Source organism: Pseudomyrmex gracilis, unplaced genomic scaffold (assembly GCF_002006095.1).
Source record: "Pseudomyrmex gracilis isolate BER0280 unplaced genomic scaffold, ASM200609v1 scaffold_156, whole genome shotgun sequence".
NCBI lineage: Eukaryota > Metazoa > Arthropoda > Insecta > Hymenoptera > Formicidae > Pseudomyrmex > Pseudomyrmex gracilis.
The window spans coordinates 159,979-177,473 of NW_018020740.1; the positions used below are offsets into that span (position 1 = coordinate 159,979).

General features: G+C 38.1%; 2 protein-coding genes across 7 annotated transcripts in view; one reads left to right on the forward strand and one right to left on the reverse strand.

Annotated features, from left to right (window-relative positions):
* The window catches only part of LOC109857355, a 17,945-nt gene extending 6,438 nt beyond the window's left edge, over window positions 1-11,507 (forward strand). The window contains exons 1-11 of one of the 2 annotated variants that reach the window (XM_020433562.1): window positions 6,597-6,699; window positions 7,102-7,210; window positions 7,415-7,540; window positions 7,633-7,859; window positions 7,964-8,291; window positions 8,396-8,604; window positions 8,795-9,364; window positions 9,557-9,711; window positions 9,837-10,117; window positions 10,302-10,552; window positions 10,686-11,507. In XM_020433562.1, the coding sequence (XP_020289151.1) occupies window positions 7,114-7,210; window positions 7,415-7,540; window positions 7,633-7,859; window positions 7,964-8,291; window positions 8,396-8,604; window positions 8,795-9,364; window positions 9,557-9,711; window positions 9,837-10,117; window positions 10,302-10,552; window positions 10,686-10,835 (2,394 nt within the window). In that variant the 5' untranslated portion in view covers window positions 6,597-6,699; window positions 7,102-7,113 and the 3' untranslated portion in view covers window positions 10,836-11,507. Of the gene's footprint in view, window positions 1-6,596; window positions 6,700-7,101; window positions 7,211-7,414; window positions 7,541-7,632; window positions 7,860-7,963; window positions 8,292-8,395; window positions 8,605-8,794; window positions 9,365-9,556; window positions 9,712-9,836; window positions 10,118-10,301; window positions 10,553-10,685 lie in introns of those variants that run through there. The other variant, XM_020433561.1, reaches the window with a different exon arrangement.
* On the reverse strand, window positions 10,890-16,490 carry LOC109857356 (UDP-glucuronosyltransferase 2B20-like). 5 transcript variants are annotated; one of them, XM_020433567.1, is made up of 6 exons: window positions 16,371-16,490; window positions 15,233-15,662; window positions 13,926-14,348; window positions 12,857-13,088; window positions 12,432-12,657; window positions 10,890-11,951 (listed from the first exon to the last, which is right to left on the reverse strand). In XM_020433567.1, exons 2-6 carry the CDS (start codon window positions 15,632-15,634, stop codon window positions 11,657-11,659), a joined length of 1,578 nt encoding a protein of 525 aa, XP_020289156.1. In that variant the 5' UTR covers window positions 15,635-15,662; window positions 16,371-16,490; the 3' UTR covers window positions 10,890-11,656. The 5 variants fall into 5 exon arrangements, with proteins under 5 accessions (XP_020289156.1, XP_020289155.1, XP_020289153.1 ...); XM_020433566.1 differs by having other exon boundaries at window positions 15,233-15,728; XM_020433564.1 differs by having other exon boundaries at window positions 15,233-15,758.
* Window positions 16,491-17,495: the final 1,005 nt, after the last annotated feature.

The window sequence follows — 17,495 nt, forward strand, 5'->3', positions numbered from 1 at the left end:
CTTGAAGTGTAAACTTGTTTAATAAACCATATCTTTCATTTTCGATTTTTAATTCACGTAGTCCGGGAACTTTCCGGACAAACTGTGTAATTATCGCAGAAATAATCGTTCGACATGCGTGTCGGCTATTTTGACACGCGAGATCCGGAAATGAAATGTTGCGTGTGAAAGACGCAACACACAGAGAGAGAAAGAGAGAGAGAGAGAGAGAATGAAAAGAAGAAAATTCGCTGAGAATAAGGACGCGGTTTGCAATAACGCGGTCGCAATGAGCATCGAGACCGGTCGGTCATCAATTCCGAAATCTGCGACTCGCGACTTTTTGACGACGTGCGTCCCGTCGTCGTCGTCGTCGTCGTCGAAGAATTCGAACCTTTGAACTCTCTTGACTATACGATGTTTATGTAATCCCGGCGTTGTCCAACGACGCCAGTGTCACGGATGCGTTCTCGATATTTCGCAAGGAGGATCGCGGCCCCGTCGATCCCACGTGAAGATACGTAATTGCGTCCGAGCACGCGGACGGATGGATTCTTCTCATCATTCTGATTGCTTTCTCGTTTTGGGGATAAATTCCGAGCGATGTGGAATCGAGTGGAATGCGAATAATCGGCGAAAGTTAACGTAATTATGAGATCGCGAGCGGCGATTTGTCGGAGGAGTTGAAAGGATTCAGACATCCGAACGATTAGAGCGTGTCCATCCTCGCGCGCGCGTTTACACCCACTTTTCTTAGATTTACATCACTAACGTTTTTTTTTCTTTTGTCATTGAAAGAGAGAGAATTTTATTTACGAAACAATTTTATTTATAGAACGGAATGTTACTAAGAGTTTTAATATGCAGTTAAAATTTGTAATTAAACGTACAAAATTTTGCTTTTGTTTTAAGTTTGAATAACGTAACAAGAACATTAAGTTAACGTGGGGAGAGAAGGAGAAATGGCTGAGATGTTCTTATTTTTTTAATCTCCTCCGAATCTCTCTACGATCGCAAGAAGAAACACACATCGTTTGTAACGTGTCAAGCGCACAATGACACGCGAGCAACAATAACTCGAGTGCTGATAATCGCAAACACACAAGCAACCAAGCAAGACACGGATTTCGTAACTCACGTGTGTGGATGACATCAGAGTGGAGTATCTTGTTATTTAGCGACCTTGCTCCTTTCTAGCGGAGCCGAGCGAGAACAGACGAGCGGGATCCCACGCGCGTTGTGCGAGCGCCGGCCATCGAGGGGGCGATCCCCCCTCGTAACCAGAACTTTCCCAAAAGTAAAATGCACATCGGCGAGAGTAATAGGAGGTCAAATTCTCTGGCGAAAGGGGAGAGTTTCCGGGAAGTGACGCCTGCCCGACTTTTAATTTCTCTCTCTCTCTCTCTCTCTTTCTTTCTCTTTTTTTTTGTGTCCAGCAATGTGTTGCCTTTCGACGGACGTTATCCCTGCGTTCGATCGCGAAGTCTCATAGCTGGAGAAACTGTTGATTTCGGTGAGACATTTCGACGCCGACAACGCGGAGAGACATCGATATATTGAATATGCATTTTCGTTACGAAATTCCGCGGAATAAAATTCTCAGATCAAAAAATCAGACGATTGCGCTATACATATATAAACTAATATATAAATATGTAAATTGTCAATGTGATGTTACAAGATCGAGGTTTTTTTTTTTTACGAGACGCATGCAAGACCGTGAAATTGAAGCGAGCGACTCAGAAACGGAGGTGTGAGCGAACAATAGACGAGTGACTAGCGGAGAAATTCTTCGGACACAATAAAACAGCGAGTGGAGATCTTGCGTCAATTCGAACGAGATATCTATTACACACTCTGTGATGCAACGCAAACTACAGCTTCATTAAACGTCCATTTATTATTTTTTTTTTTATTTTTTTTTTTTGGTAGCTAACGAAAACACATTCTTTTATTCGAATTTGATTGATGAGCCACCGGGCGAAATACCCAAAACGTGTGTGGCAAGCGACGGATTGACAGTCTGGCGTAAAATCGTCGGATTTTCGAAATTACTTTATCTTTCGTCGAGAGAGAAATTTGTTTTTTTTTCAATTTGCAACATTCGATTTGATTTTATTTGCTGTGTCATTTAACGATTGATCTTTATTTTTTTCTCTCTCGTTTCTGTCTGGAAACTTTGTAAGCTCAGGCGCTTTGTTTTAGCCGAACTTTAGGAGCACAAGGTGCACGCAGCGCCACGGATATATTTCGGCTGTTAATTACGTAGCCGTCTTAATTATGTATAGCGAGAGTATACAGAGTATCGGTGAAAGTATTTATTGATTGACAAATCGAAAGTAAGTTTCTACTTGGCAGCTATTCGGTCGAGACGATCGTTATTAATGGGAACGTGAATATTTAAGTATTTACAATATATATGCATATTACACCCGCATTACAGAAACGTCAATCGAAATGCGTCAAAATCGACAGGTCATTTGTGCGCTTTCATGTCGCAAGAGAAAGGGGCAAGTGAGCGAGAGAGAGAGAGAGAGAGAGAGAGAGAGAGAGAGAGAGAAAGAGAGAAAAAGAATGGAAAAGGAAAAAAAACCAGAGAAGAATTTTCAGTCCGTTCATGTGCCAAACAATACAACGAAAGAGCTCGCGCAATGTAAACTGTACCCAATAACCGGACGTGTACTACTTGCCGCGGACGCATTTATGAAAAAAATAATTATAACACACATAATTATATACTTAATGTAAAGAGTTAGGAAATAGTATTTAAAATATGAGAGTTGTCGTGTTGCAAGATTCAGCAAACTTCGCTCGCGTGTAATTTTTGACGAAAATCCGTTCTGAAACATGGCAATATATTTTGGGAAAAGTTTTGTTGCGTTTAATATTTAATATATTTTAATATTGCATTATTATGTTTATATAATATTTACGTATTGAATTATTTCTCTAGTCAACCGAACAAACGTTCGGCCATTGCTCATTTGTCTCGCACGGAAAAAAAGTTTCGCTGTCACATGGCCGGCAAGAAAAATTTCGCCAATGAATGTTTTATTTCGTCAACAAAATATTTTGTTGGCGAAACAAAACATTCCGGAGACTTGGCGCAAGTCTTTTTCTTGCCTGTCGTACGCGGTACCATACCAATCTTTCAGCAAAAATTGTCCTTCCCGGAGATCGTGTGCACGCACTCGGATCTCTCTCGCGCGGATTTCAATTTATTCGATTCGAATTTATTCGGGGAGAATTACGCGCGCGCAAAAATTTCGACAAGTTCCCCCGATTTTATTCGAGTCGAGTAATCTGGCGTAATTCAGTGAGGGAGAAAGTAGTAGCTTGTGCTAATGTATACGTGAAAGTGCGTATCACACGAACGAAAAGAGATACATTTGCAAAATAATATTTGACACTCGGACACTCTGTCACCGTCGTCGTCGTCGTCGTCGTTCCCATGCGTGTATCCCGTTTCGTCGTCGGATACGGGCGCGCGCTTATCATGGAAATCGAACGCATCGCATGAATTTTCGGGCGTTTCGGGCCTATACGGGCCCGCGCTCGACACTTTCTCCCGACCATGCAGACGGAGAGCGCAAAGAGAGGCGTCGTTAATCCTTCGCGATCAATGTTATTATTTTTATCGTCGCTTTTAATAGCCGTGTGTGTATGCGGTGCGGTATCTTCGAAAGTGGAAAGCAGAGATTTTTTTTCTCTCTCTCTTTTCTTTTGCGAGAAGAAATGCGGTGTCGTAATATATATATGTATATACGTACGCCGCGGTGTGCCAAAGATTATTCCGCATGCATATGTATATAACAAAATTACAGAAGATCTAATTAATTATTTAAAAGTTTATTATGAAATAACGCGAGTAAAATATGCAAAATATTTATATAACATTTCTCTCTCTCTCTTTCTCGCAAAATCGCACTTGTGTAGCACACTCGGTACACTCCCACGAAGATTGTGTTTGTTTCATAACGATGCGGGAGTGTTAAAAAAAGTCAAAGAACTCATTTGTCTAACGGAAAGCGAAAGGGAGAAATAGAAAGCCAAACATTTTTCAATTAACCGCAGATTGCGACTGGTGTTAGATGTTCGATTTCACTCGTATAGATTTTTTTTTTTCATACTTTTGCTCATCCTAAGAAACTGTCACTTTCATTAAGTTACAAATCGCAACTCTCGGCAAAGAGCTGCCGTCAAAAAAAAAAAACAGGAAGGATTATAACGCAAACTGCACTTTCTTGAGGAAGGTGTCACGCATTGACGCGATACGTGTGTGTGTGTGTGTGTGTATTATTGACACTGCTGCAGTATCGAAGAACGTCAGCGTGTGAATAGCGTGTAAATCGCGCGCGAATTGCTCGCACAAGCCATTAGCGCCGCCGACGCTTGTGAATTGCAAAGCAAATGTTTAGATCATCGACGACAAACGCGAACACGCGGGAAATCCGTAATGCGCTCATCGCGCTCATCTCGTCTCTCTCAAAGGGAGTTTCGAATTCCACGAAGATCTTTGCGATGAGACACGATGATCCGTGACTCATGAAAAATTCGGATTATGTCCGTCAAAAGAGATGCACACAGTCATTAATGGGTCTCTGATATCGCTCGCAGCGGCTATTATCGTTAAATAATCCACAATAATCAAGCTGCAATTAATCAAATTTGTTGTGACGAACTCTTGTCTATTTTTTTTTTTTTTCTACTCGCTTTTCTGACATAATTACGCAATCGTAACATTATTTTCTTTGCGATCGAAGGATTTGATCCAACGGATTATTAATTCGCTTCTTACATAAAGAGTTGTTTTTCCACAAGAATTTCATTTACGGAGTTTCAAGAGAAGATTACGCAATGCTCTGCGTGAGAGTTTGAAATTTAATTTAAAATATTTGGCAAAGAGGAGATGAAATCGGTGCGACACAACGCGATAATAAGTTTGTTTTTCTCGCAAAACAAATGATGAAAAAAAAAAAAAAAAAAAATCACAGGCTATAATAAATTGCAATTAGACGAAGGAATTGAAGTTATCGCACGCGTTTCATCATTTGGGCAACAAGTGGCGCAATATATGAAATATGCAAATAAAATATAACGGAGGTCGATTTCGAGCAAAAATGTTGAATAATATTCGAGCGAAATTAAAGTTTTTTTTGATAATTACATGAAAGCGAAGCCGTCTCAATCTTGTTCCAAAAAAGTCTTCTTCAATCGCATATTAACAATATCATAAAACAATTAAGAGGCTGTCATGATCTTCGGGATTGACGTAATAAAATGATGAAAAAATATTTTAATTAGTATCAATATTATCTCTTTTATCACGTGACAGAGTCTCTCAATTCTTTTATTATATTGTTAATCCGCCGAAGAAGGCTCTTGTAAGAGAGATCGTTTTGTGCTTTTATGTACAAATATATATTTATCAAAACTTCAATTTCGTTCGAATGTATTCGTCATTCTTGCTCGAAATTGACCTTCGTTATATTTATTTGTTTTTGTACCGCACGAAATGTTTTGTAATTTTCTCTTTATATATGCAATTTTGCAAAAACTGTCAAAATAGGATTTTTATTTCGTTATTACGTTAACCGGCGCCTATTGACTCTGGCCCTGACCTGATCATAATCCAGCTATAAGTGACATCATTGAGAGAAGGATGTGCGCTTACAGCCACCTTAACTGGCGAACGCGCGCATTTGAATCGGAATTATATATAATTCGGGCTGTATAATTTTCGCATAAACAACGTTATTTTAGACAAATAACAACAATAAAAAAGTTTGAGCGTGTCCTCGAAGATGATTATTTCATCGGGATTTTCATATATTTAGAAAATACCGATCGCGATCCGAATATGAAGATGCGCGTTCCTACGTTCATACGTCTCGCGCTCGATCTGATGCCCGTGATCTTCCCACGCGCTCTCACGTGTATTATAACATTGGAAAATGACACACACAAGATACAATACATCTTGAAAAACTCTTTAATTTGCCGAAATTCCTTTTTAGCAATTAACTCGTTTTTTTGATTTCGCGAGTAATTGTCTCGCGCGCGGCGATCCGAGAGATTGCTCGTTGCGAGATATCGAGATTAACATTTATCCGATGTGAATTAAATGCAGATCGTAAATTTATAATTTTACGACTTATGCCGATTATTTAACGAACTGGCGAAAATCTCATTGAAAAAACATGAAGCAACAACGAGGGTAGGAGGGAGGGTGGGGGGAGGAAGAGGAGTAACATTGTCCCTGAAAGAAGCCGTGACATTTTGTGCAAACGCTTTAAATTTGTAATTAGTTCGCGCAATAGCACGGATTTCAATACGTCTTTTCGTGTTGCGACTCGATAAAAAAAAAAACGTTATCGCGTAATAATAAAACAAGACATTGCGCGTAAATATATCTCATTTTTTGCATACGTCATATCACATTTCTTCTGGGAAGAGTCCCTCGGTCTCTCGATCCGTTTCGCGCGATCCCACGAACGAATTGAACTCCTCCTACGTGAGGAGTTTGCTCGCACGTATTATTTCTGCGGTATAGGCAACAGTCATATTTCTGCATAATTCTTTGTCGCATCGACGCGCGCGAGGCTCGCGAGGAGACGTTGTGCGTTATCGTTCCTCCTAACGCATCCCGTTCGATTCTCTCTTCGATTCGGATCGGTGGTTTATGCAAAAGCGTGCGCGACGACACGAGAAAGCGAAGATGTAATAAAATTACAAAAGAAAAATATATACATATATATATATATATACTGTACTCTTACGTATTATATTTCTCTCGGTCTTGAAATAAATTCAACATGCGCGCTTAAAGGAAAACGCGTTTGCTGCAAACGTTTGTGTGTGCAACTTTTATATATCGCGTTTATGCGATATTCCGAGAGGTATTTGAGAAGAACCGGTCGCTCGCGCGCCGAAGGGGAACGCGTATAGAAATCCATTCTTTTTTTTTTTTTTTTTTTTTTGACGTTGTAAAACATCGAAGTGACGTTAATGGAATCTCCGCGTGTTTATTTTCGTACGTCGCGCGCGTGTTCCGACGTCGCGTCATGTGTGTCGAAATAATTAGTTTTAACGAGTTTACCTGGTTTTTTTCTTTGTTTGCAGATTAATCTCACGATGAGACCACTGCTGGAAATGCTACTAGTTGTAGTAGCGTTAGCTACGCGCACACGTGGACTCCCCTACGGAGAAGCGCCACCTCAGTTGTCAGCAGGTCGGTATACAATTAATTAGAAAATCAAGAAAATTAATGAAGAAATTACGAGGATAAACTCGGAAAAAGATAGTCCCTTTGAATCTTAGTAGAGAGTTTCAATAAAAAAAAATATATTTTAAGTATTTTGTTCTAAAATAATCTTCCTTAATATAATTGGAAGAGTCGCAACTCGCATTGGTCTCCAATCGAATTACATTTCAGAAGATCAACTCGTCTACGGCAACTATCCTCGCGCTTCCCAGGCTCAAGACAACGTCTTTCCCAATTACAAGGAGAACATAGTTCCTCAACAAATCGGTCAATTCGATTATCAACAGTCGCAACAAAGTACGACATAAACTATCTTTATTTTTCGTTTGTTTTTATTTGATAACACATCTTGTTACATTGATTGCAAATGATGATCGTATTGATCGCAGACACGTTCGAGGGATACGAAACGCAAGGTCAATCGTTGCAACAGGAGCAACAAAATCCCGACTACGCGTATCAGTCGCACGATCAGACGTTGCAGACGTCTTATCCCAGCGCCGCGGACGATTTTACTATCAGCTGCACCGGCGAAAACAAAGTCTGCGTGGCCAGAAGTCTGTGTAACGACGGATACGTGCATCCTCTGAAGCAAGGTTTTGTTCGGTCAGGACAGGTAGAGATAATTTTTTTTTTTTTTTTGAAGTTTTTCTTCTGAAAGATAATTGCAAGGTTTGTTAATATTTTTTGTGACTCACCAACAATGTTGATCCGCGACAGGTGCAGGAATGCAGGCTCAGCCACGAAGTGTGTTGCACCGTGCGATACGACAACTCGCCGTACGACAACAACGATCAGATCAACTCGGTGTTGGGGCCGAAGTATCCCGAGCCCACACTGGAGAACGATGAGAGATACGTTCCCTATGGAGAAAATAATCAGGAGGACGTGACGAGTTTGAATCCACCTTTGAAAACCGACGGCGAATCGCAGTCGGCGTCAAATGGCAAATACGCGATCAAATCTCCCAATCAGTCCGCTGAGGAAGCGCCTGTCGATTACAATCACATACCCGCTGATACCAATCAACAGACTCAATATCAATCGGGTAAGTAATAATTGTTTTCTTTTTCGATTAAAAAACAAACTAATGAAATCGCATTTGAAAAGCGAAAGGATATTCTCTCTTACGTGCGTTTGGCATTGTTTCAGGCGATTTTAGCGCCAGCGAGCCGGTCTTACCGATCAAATCGGCTCCTACAAACTCCAATCCCGCTTCGGTCTTTCAATTTTCGATTCCTTCGGGATGCGCGGCCGCCTTGCTCTGCGTTGAAGAGCAGTATTGCACATTGGAGGGCGTAATCAGCAAGGAACCGGTTGCGCTTACCAGCAGTCAGCTGTTACGTCGCGTCCCGTTGAGCGTAAGTGACAATGTTATAATTATTATTTTGAAAAATGTTACAATCTCTTGTAAAATGTTTGTTTCTGCAGAGAACGCAAAGCGAATATTTTGTCCAGTAGTTTTGTATTCTTATTTTTAAGTTAATTAATACTAATAACTCGTGTGTATAAAATAAAATTTTGTAAATATATCGATTCTTTGATTCGCAGAGCTGCAAAAATCCAGAGACCGGAGTGATCGGCAAGTGTTGTCGCGATCCGGATTACGTGGATCCGTGGCCGACGGGAAATTTGCCGGCCAACTACAGCGGCGGCTTCGACGAACAGGGCTTTCCGACGTTCCTGAACATCGCGAAGGTGCGACCGCCTACGAGGAAGCCGCCCACGAAGACGATACTCAGACCCCCGGTCACGCAACCGCCGTTGATTCACGAACAGCCCACGAATGTCGTGCAAACCTTGGTGATCGATAATACAGACGTGACACCGCAACGCGTGATACCAATTTCAACTCAGATCCCAATAACGTCGCCCAGCACACCCGCGCCGTTCACCAAACCACCGTACGAGTCCGGTTCGAGTATCCAGCCGGAGGCTATTGTTCCCGACGTGCCGCCATTGTCGCAATTACCAGAATTGCCGCCATTATCACGAGTACCAGAATTGCCGCCATTATCACGAGTACCAGAATTGCCGCCATTATCACGAGTACCAGAATTGCCGCCATTATCGCAAATACCAGAATTGCCGCCGAATAATCCATGTGGAGTGAGAAATTACGTAAGTATCTTCTCTTTATTATTTTCCGTTACTATTAGCATGTGAAATTTTTGAAACTTTCACTCTATAATGTGTTATCGAAATTAGTTTTAAAAATGAAGAAAAAAACACGAGGAGTAATTGTCCACTCGCGATAATTTGAACAATTTATATTTTTCTCAAACGTAATTTTAAATGTTTGAATATCGAAAGGAACAACGACCGCATGGCTTCAGAGATTCCGATGCTGCTTTCGCTGAAATTCCCTGGCAGGCGATGGTCCTATGGTCGGAAGAGCGTAAAATTTTGTGCTCCGGCGCGCTCGTGGCGGTTGACGTCGTTTTGACATCCGCCGGTTGTGTAAATAAGTAAGAGATTGTTAACAATTTTAATTTCGTATGAATTGTGTGAGAAAATTAGATGATATTTTATTTACAATTTTTTATGTTGTATTTTTATCCGCGGCCAATTCTCGAATGAATGTTCGCCTTAGATTTGAACCGAAAGACATATCCGTTAAACTCGGAGAATGGAAACTGGGCTACGAGCTGAAACACGAGGAGCCGCTTCCGTTCGAAATCATCAACGTGCGAACGATCAAGTATCATCCCGGATACGTGCAGGGATTGTCGAGCAACGACACGGCCATGTTGATCTTGGAGCATCCTGCGTCCTTCAATTTGCACATCAACACGCTGTGTCTTCCTGACAACTATCAAGTGCAGGAAACCTCGCAATGCATCGTGACGGGATGGGGCAAATCTATACTGCAGGGTAAATATACGCTCGCAGTGATTAGAACTGTGCGATTAAATGTTTTTTATTTCTAAACTTACGGCACACATCGTGTGTTAAAACTTTATACACACACAAAATCCTTGAAATTTTATCTCTGTCTTTTGAAAAATATCCAAAGCATTTAGAATGAATAAACATGCACATTCGAATATTTTTTTAGCTCATTATGCCGGGGCCATTATGCACATGGTCGATGTCGATCTTCTATCGCACGACGTTTGTCAGAATCGCTTATTGGGAGCGGAGTCGCAACTCAATATAGCGCATAATATAATTTGCGGCAAAGCGCACGATGAGAACAACATGTGTCAGGCTGACATCGGAGCGCCATTAGCCTGTTACGATGGAAAAGGAGCTTATCACATCGCCGGAATTTATAGCCAAGATACCGGATGTTTGCCTACAAATCAAGTAGGTCTACATAAATATTGCCACGCTATAGCGCCGACATTTGTTGACATTGAGAAACATGTGATAATGGTGAAAATGCGAATTAATTATAATAAATAAAGCTTGGACTTAAGAATGTTTTTCTGTTTTATAGGTGGCGACGTTCGCACCCATCGATATGACCTGGGTGAAACAGACCATGCACTCGCACATAGATACCCCGCAAATTGTTCCCGATGACGGATACGATTATCGAAAGAGCACTTTACCAGCTGGATCTAATCAGTATTTGCCGCCAGTATAAAAAATACATGATGCGACAGCATTTTTATGTACTGTTGCGTGTGTAGCATGTGTGTTTTTTTTTTTTTTTTTTTTTTTTTTTAATACTCACGAATGTGTTTTCAGAGAACGCAAGGAATCACAGTCATCACAGGGTGTGTTTGCATAACCCGATCTAGCGTAATGCCGCGGGAAGTAATTATATGTAGTAGCTTTTAATTTTTATGCTAAGTCACGAAAAAGAGTCATCTTCTATTGTCGCAAATATTAAAGGTACAATTTACATTACCAGAGTACTAAGTATATATATATATATACTTGCGGTTGCTTACGTCTGACTCATTTGAAATTAAAAAATAGACACATGATATATAATATCAATGGCAAAACAACTTCTGTTACAGAAGAGATAGATATATTTTTTTTCTTAACAAAGTCACGACATTACAACAGCGTTCGTTATCGGAAAGAAATTAAAGATCTCGGAAGTCTTTTGTGAAAATAAAAAAAAACCACGATCGTCTAGACCTAGACGTTATTTTATTTGCAATACGCGTAAAAATAATATATGTTTGGTGTAAATAACGGGAACATCACATAAAAAAGACACAATACTCTACATGCGTATCACGGGATCTGTCAAATACTCACATTACATTTAGTTTGAGTAAAATATTTGTAGGAGAACACACATCGCGAAGAGATTGGTTCGATAAGTATGCAAACTCTTTGGTTCACTTTCTACTAAAAGAAATTAATTATATTTTGTACAGTAAAATTAATTAAAAAAAAAAAAAAAAAAAAAAAAAAAAAAAAAAAAAAAAAAAACATTTGAAGTTGATGTCACTTCACTTTTTTTGATTCTAAATTGTTTATCTCAATTGTCTTTCCGTGATTCGTCGTCACTTCCAATATCGCACGCACAACGAATGCTACAACGGCAATCAGACCTAACGCGCAAAGCAACAGAAACGCAATCACATCGATGAGATGTAATTTATACCAGGGCAAATCTACAGCGGGTGATCGCAAGGCGTCGTTTCCGTATCTGATAACGTATTCGGTCCAATAGATAGCTTTATCGAGAGAACTTAACGGTTGATCAGTGAGTCTTCGAGATATATTTTGAGCAGATTCCCTGAAAAAACACAAATATAAATAAATATACGTTCAAAAATAAACATTATCTTCGAATATATATATCTGAATATCTATATATATTGAATGAATATATTCAAAAGATAAATATTATCTTAAAAGACCGAAGTTAAAATAATTCGATAACGAAACATGCAAATTTTTAAATAAAAACAATTTAAAAGTTGTAAAAGTGTGCATATGTAATATATGTATATTTATACGGAATAAAAATTTCATTAGACATTTTTCAGATATCGCATGCAACTGTTGACGTCCAATGGAAATTTTTTTTTCTGTGCGGACGATATGTATACGTGCGCGTAATAAAGCACAATGCACTTGCATTACATATATATGTATATGTATACTTTTACATACGTTCAAAATTCGTTCGATATTGATTTGTAATAAATAATAGATAACGGACAGAGAATATGCATGAAATAGGAAAAAAAATATGCGTTTTTGTTTGATCTACTTGTAAATAGGATTCCGTAGTATCTCGTGTAACGCTTCATCCATGTCCTTTTCCGTTAGCGTATTAATGTCGAGCTTCAGTGCGGCATTTTTGACTACGTACGAGTCGATATTCTTAAATTGATCGGCGAAGAGCGGTATGCCGATCATAGGAACACCGTACGTTATCGCCTCTTGCGTACCCATGAGTCCGCCATGAGTGATAAAAGCTTTTACGTTAGGATGTTCTGCAATACGTTACATTCTTACGTCAAAAATATCAATTTATATTTTATTATTGCAAACATGCGATTATAAATTCAATCCATTTTCTCTCTTTCTCTCTCTCTCTCTCTCACACACACACACTATTGTCAGATAATTTTATAAATTTCCGATCAACTGATTGGAATCGGTTTCAACTTTCATCAAAAGTCACATACTCACTCAATACTTTAATCTGCGGCATCCACGGGGAGGTGTAAACATTTTCAGGTAAACCGGACGGTAATTTATCCGGATTCGGAATCTTCATTAAAACCCGCACGGGCGCTATTTTTCTCAAAGAGGAATAGAGTATGTTCAGGAACTCGCGTGGGAACGTCTCGATCATTACCATGGAGCCAAAAGTGAAGTAGACGATGCCGTCTTTGCTGTCATTCATCCACTTCTCTAATTCCTGAAAATGAAGCGTCAGCGCGATATTGTGACTGTTTCGTTCTTTTACATTCTGTTTCCATCTACGTGGAGAATAAAAATAATGAGACAGCAATTCAAATATGATTAGAGCAAAGAAATGTACGAGAACTTGAACATTTTGTCCTCGTTGTATACGAGCTGTATCAGTTTTATTTAAGACGAGAATATAGCGGCTGCGTTTGTAGCAGAAACGCAATCTCGTTTACGTGATTGTGATTCTTTTATTCACTAATATTTTTCTTGAAGATTTATAACAGATCATGCAACAGATGTGCAACAACAAGTGAACGCTTGCAAAAGCCAGCCAATTATATGAGATTAGATATGAACGTAAGACATAAAGTGATATAAGAACGATATTAATGAAGATATAGGGATGTGCGTGATTCATGATTTCAAACACGTCTAATTAAAACATTTACTGTCACAAAATGCTGATTGTTCTAGATAACACACACGCACTATATGACAACAAGTGATGTAAATATAATTTACAATCAACTAAGACTTTTTATTTCGCACGCAGTTACGTCGAGTAACAACTCTCTAGATTTTTTATCTACAGAGATCTTTTTTATTTGTATTTCTCTGCTGATTGTATTACAAACGTTATGCAATATATACACATAGAAATATGATTCACAAAAAATAAATAATTTAATTGAAGACTTTAACAAACATTTTTTGCAAGAGAAGTAAGACACGGATGCGAACATAGAAAAAAAAAAAACAAACAAACAAACGGAGAAATTGCTGGGAAAAGAACAAAAAACATTTCGGGTATATTGTAACAATAACAATAAATGTATGTACGTACAGGTTGCAGCTTCAAATTTTCATCCTGAACGTGCAGCCCTCCGACTTCTATCGCGGCAGGTACCAATGGCTGGAGTTTATTCAATACGATGTGAGAGTTGATGAGAATTATGGCGAATTTCTTCTCCAGTTCTTGCACGGTCGGCGCATCCGGTCCAAAATGCTCTCTCAGAATATTGTTTTGCGTCTTCGTTGTGAGATAATTGAAATACAGTTTGTTAAACAACGCGTTCCCGCTATTGTACAGACGCTGCCAGAAGTTCAGATCATCGACGTAGGTAACGTAATTGTTTGGGACGAAAGCCAGATTCTCGGGCTGACCGATAAGCCTGTGTAGCCACGGATAAAGCGACGTTGTGCTAATACCAATCAGAGGAACGTTCCACAGGTGGGCAATGATTGCGAAACAATGAAAACCAAACGCCTAGGCAAAAATATATTAGTATTATTATGGAGATATAGATCGGTAAAGAATACGATATCCATTGAACTCTATTATTTATTATAAAAATAAAAAAACCAAACTAAAATTTTTTCTAATATACACAGAGATTTGTATATTGCCTGCGTCTCGGTCCACATCCGCATATTATTGAAAATACATGACAATCTTGTTTGCCGAGTTTTTCTCTCTTTTTTTTTAAGTTGAAGGTAGAAATGCTCTAATCGAATGACGTATGAATATAGATCTACTAGAGCCGTTACGACATTAATCATATTAGTCACTGTATACACATACATTGTCGAAGATCTTGAAAAGTAATTTGCGTATTTATTTTCTAGTTTCATTGCTACTACCCATCGCGGAGAATACAGATAAACTATCTATTACCCTCTGTTGATCTCTTGTAATAGAAAAGATTGCACAGCTAATATATTTATCATTGCGGCGCAAGAGTAATCGCAAAAGTGTTCTAAAAAATATTTTTTTTTTTTTTGCAAACAGTTTCTTAATGTTTGGACTTCGATCACAAGACATGTGGATTTTGTATTAAATTCGGATTGTGCATCGAAATTTTTTAATTTGTTTCTCATACGAGCGATGGCGTTTTTTTTTCTTCGACACTTTGATTTGTGATTTCAACATGTATTCATTTTAAAACAAGAACATGTTACATAACAGATAATGATCATCGCACGTGCCGTCTATTACGCACGCGGTTAAACCTTGTATCATTTTTTGTTATATATGATAAACAAAATGCGATATTTTACTGTTGAAATTTTACTGAGAGAGAGAGAGAGAGAGAGAGAGAAAAAAAGAAAATAGCAAGAGAATAGCACAAACAAAATATTGTTTTCACATACTTCCAAAATTATCGCGTCGTAAGGTGGATCCTTTGGCGGATTGCGCACCAGTTTTTGTATCTCCGGATGCCCTAAGTTCTTGCACATATCGTTGCCTCCAATCGTCGCGATGGCAAATGTTGGATTAGCGTTCAACGTTTGCCGCATAAAGTCGTACGTTATATTGTTTACCAGAACAACAGGCGGTTTCAGTTTCACGATATCGGTGTAATTCGGGTAAGGTTTTTTCAACGGAAACGCACTTATTACATCAACCTGATGACCTTTCCTGGCCAGACCCTTCATCAGCTGTTCGAACATAATGAAATGGCTTTTGGCGTGAAAGGGACATACTCCGAGCAGACGATATCCATGGCACGTTGACAAATACAATAACAACCAGACGAACATCGATATCCGCATTTTTCCTTCTTTAATATAATCTGATGATCTTCGATCGAACAGTCCGACACAAAATCAGTCGTCACAAAATTCACCGTGTAGTTTTATTTTTATTCTTATTAAAATTGTAAACGCGTAAAATTATCTGCTAGTGAAAATTTCAACGTTGTGAGAAAAAGGCCAATACGAGATTAGTTGTTACGGTGAATATGTTTATTATTATTAATTTAAAGATCAGACGTTTCGATCCACTTTTTAGGATCTTCTTCAGTGATAGTCTAGTTAAACAACAAAAGAGACAGTGCGTATGATGTCGTGCCAAGTGATTTGCAAGATGGTAGTCAAATTATGAGTCGAAGTTTAACACAGTATTTTCGTTGTCGTGTTCTTGACTCATAAATTTTAAAACTTTTAAAACTGTTGAAAGTTTTAAATAAGTTTTAAATAAGTAAAAATAACTTAAAACTTGACAGTTTTAAAATTTACAGGTCAAGAACACGATAACAAAAAAGTTCTAAAACTTGTAAAACTTTTATTTTAACTACAAAATAAAACAAAGTTTTAAAATTCATAAGTCAAGAATACGACAACAAAAACACTGTGACTCATGGTCAATTTGACTATCATTTTGCAAACCACTTGACATGACTTCACAAGCACTAATCAGCCTTTTGTTTTTTAGCTAAACTATCACTGAAAAAGATCTTAAAAAGTGGATCAAAAAAACGTCTGATCTTTAAATAATAAACATATTCACCATTAACAACCAGGTTTTTGCTTATATTGGCCCTTTTCCTACAACGTTAAAATTGTAAATTTTTTATTAGTAAAATTTTGTTTTTATTTCTATTATTATATTTTTACAACTTTTGTACTGTTATTTATTTTTATACTGTTTTTTTTTATGTGTTTCATGAACGTAAATGTTTTTTAATTAAAGAAAAATCTGTAGTAATAAGTTGAACAAAAATGTTGACGCGATAAAAGAAACAAATTAGCGAGATCATTCGAAAGATGATGCGCTGCTTTACGGTAAGTTAAATACTAAAGTCGCGCCAAAAGACTTTCAACTTGTGGATTCCTATAGTAAGTATGCTATATATACATATGTATGTAATGTAGTGGGAGAAAATAGATGGGTACATACATGCAAGCACAGTGACTATACATATATTATAATTGATTGCGTAGATATTTGTTACGCGATTCGAATTTATGCGTCATCATCTTACAATTTGCTTGATTTATGTACAATTATTGTTGCATAACATTTAGATCTTATTCGTGACAAGAAGGTCTGATAATAGGTTTTGTTTGCAATAATAATAGCTCTTTTCTTTCGCCATTTCGAATTGTACACAAATGTAGAAAAGAGATAAGTAACAATTAAGATGATATAATAAAACCAACTACAGATAGAACGTTAATAACATTGTTTGATAAAAAAAAACCAATGCGCGAATCATGTTGTTTCTCAAGGAAAACAAGTGAAACGATTGACATTGCGATTGTCTTTCAACGTTCTGCAGCAGTCAGTGACGAAGATGATAATAAAGAACGATAACAAGTAGTAGAATAATTATCAGTCACATAATTGCACTAATATATAAGCAGATTGATAATTCTTCGATTGCTTTTCTTTCGTAGTTTATTCTTTTCTCGATAGAAAAGAAAAAGAAAAGAGAAAATATAGAAAAAAAGAAACACACACATATATATATATATGTATATTAAAAAAAAAAATTTAATTTTAATTCACAATGTCTCTCGGACTTTTGTGCTGGGAACGTGTCTTTAGTTTCAAAATTAGTCGAACGTTTGGTTTTAAGATACCGCTAATATGAACATTATTCCCGTCGGGTTGAGACAAGACCTTCTTTCT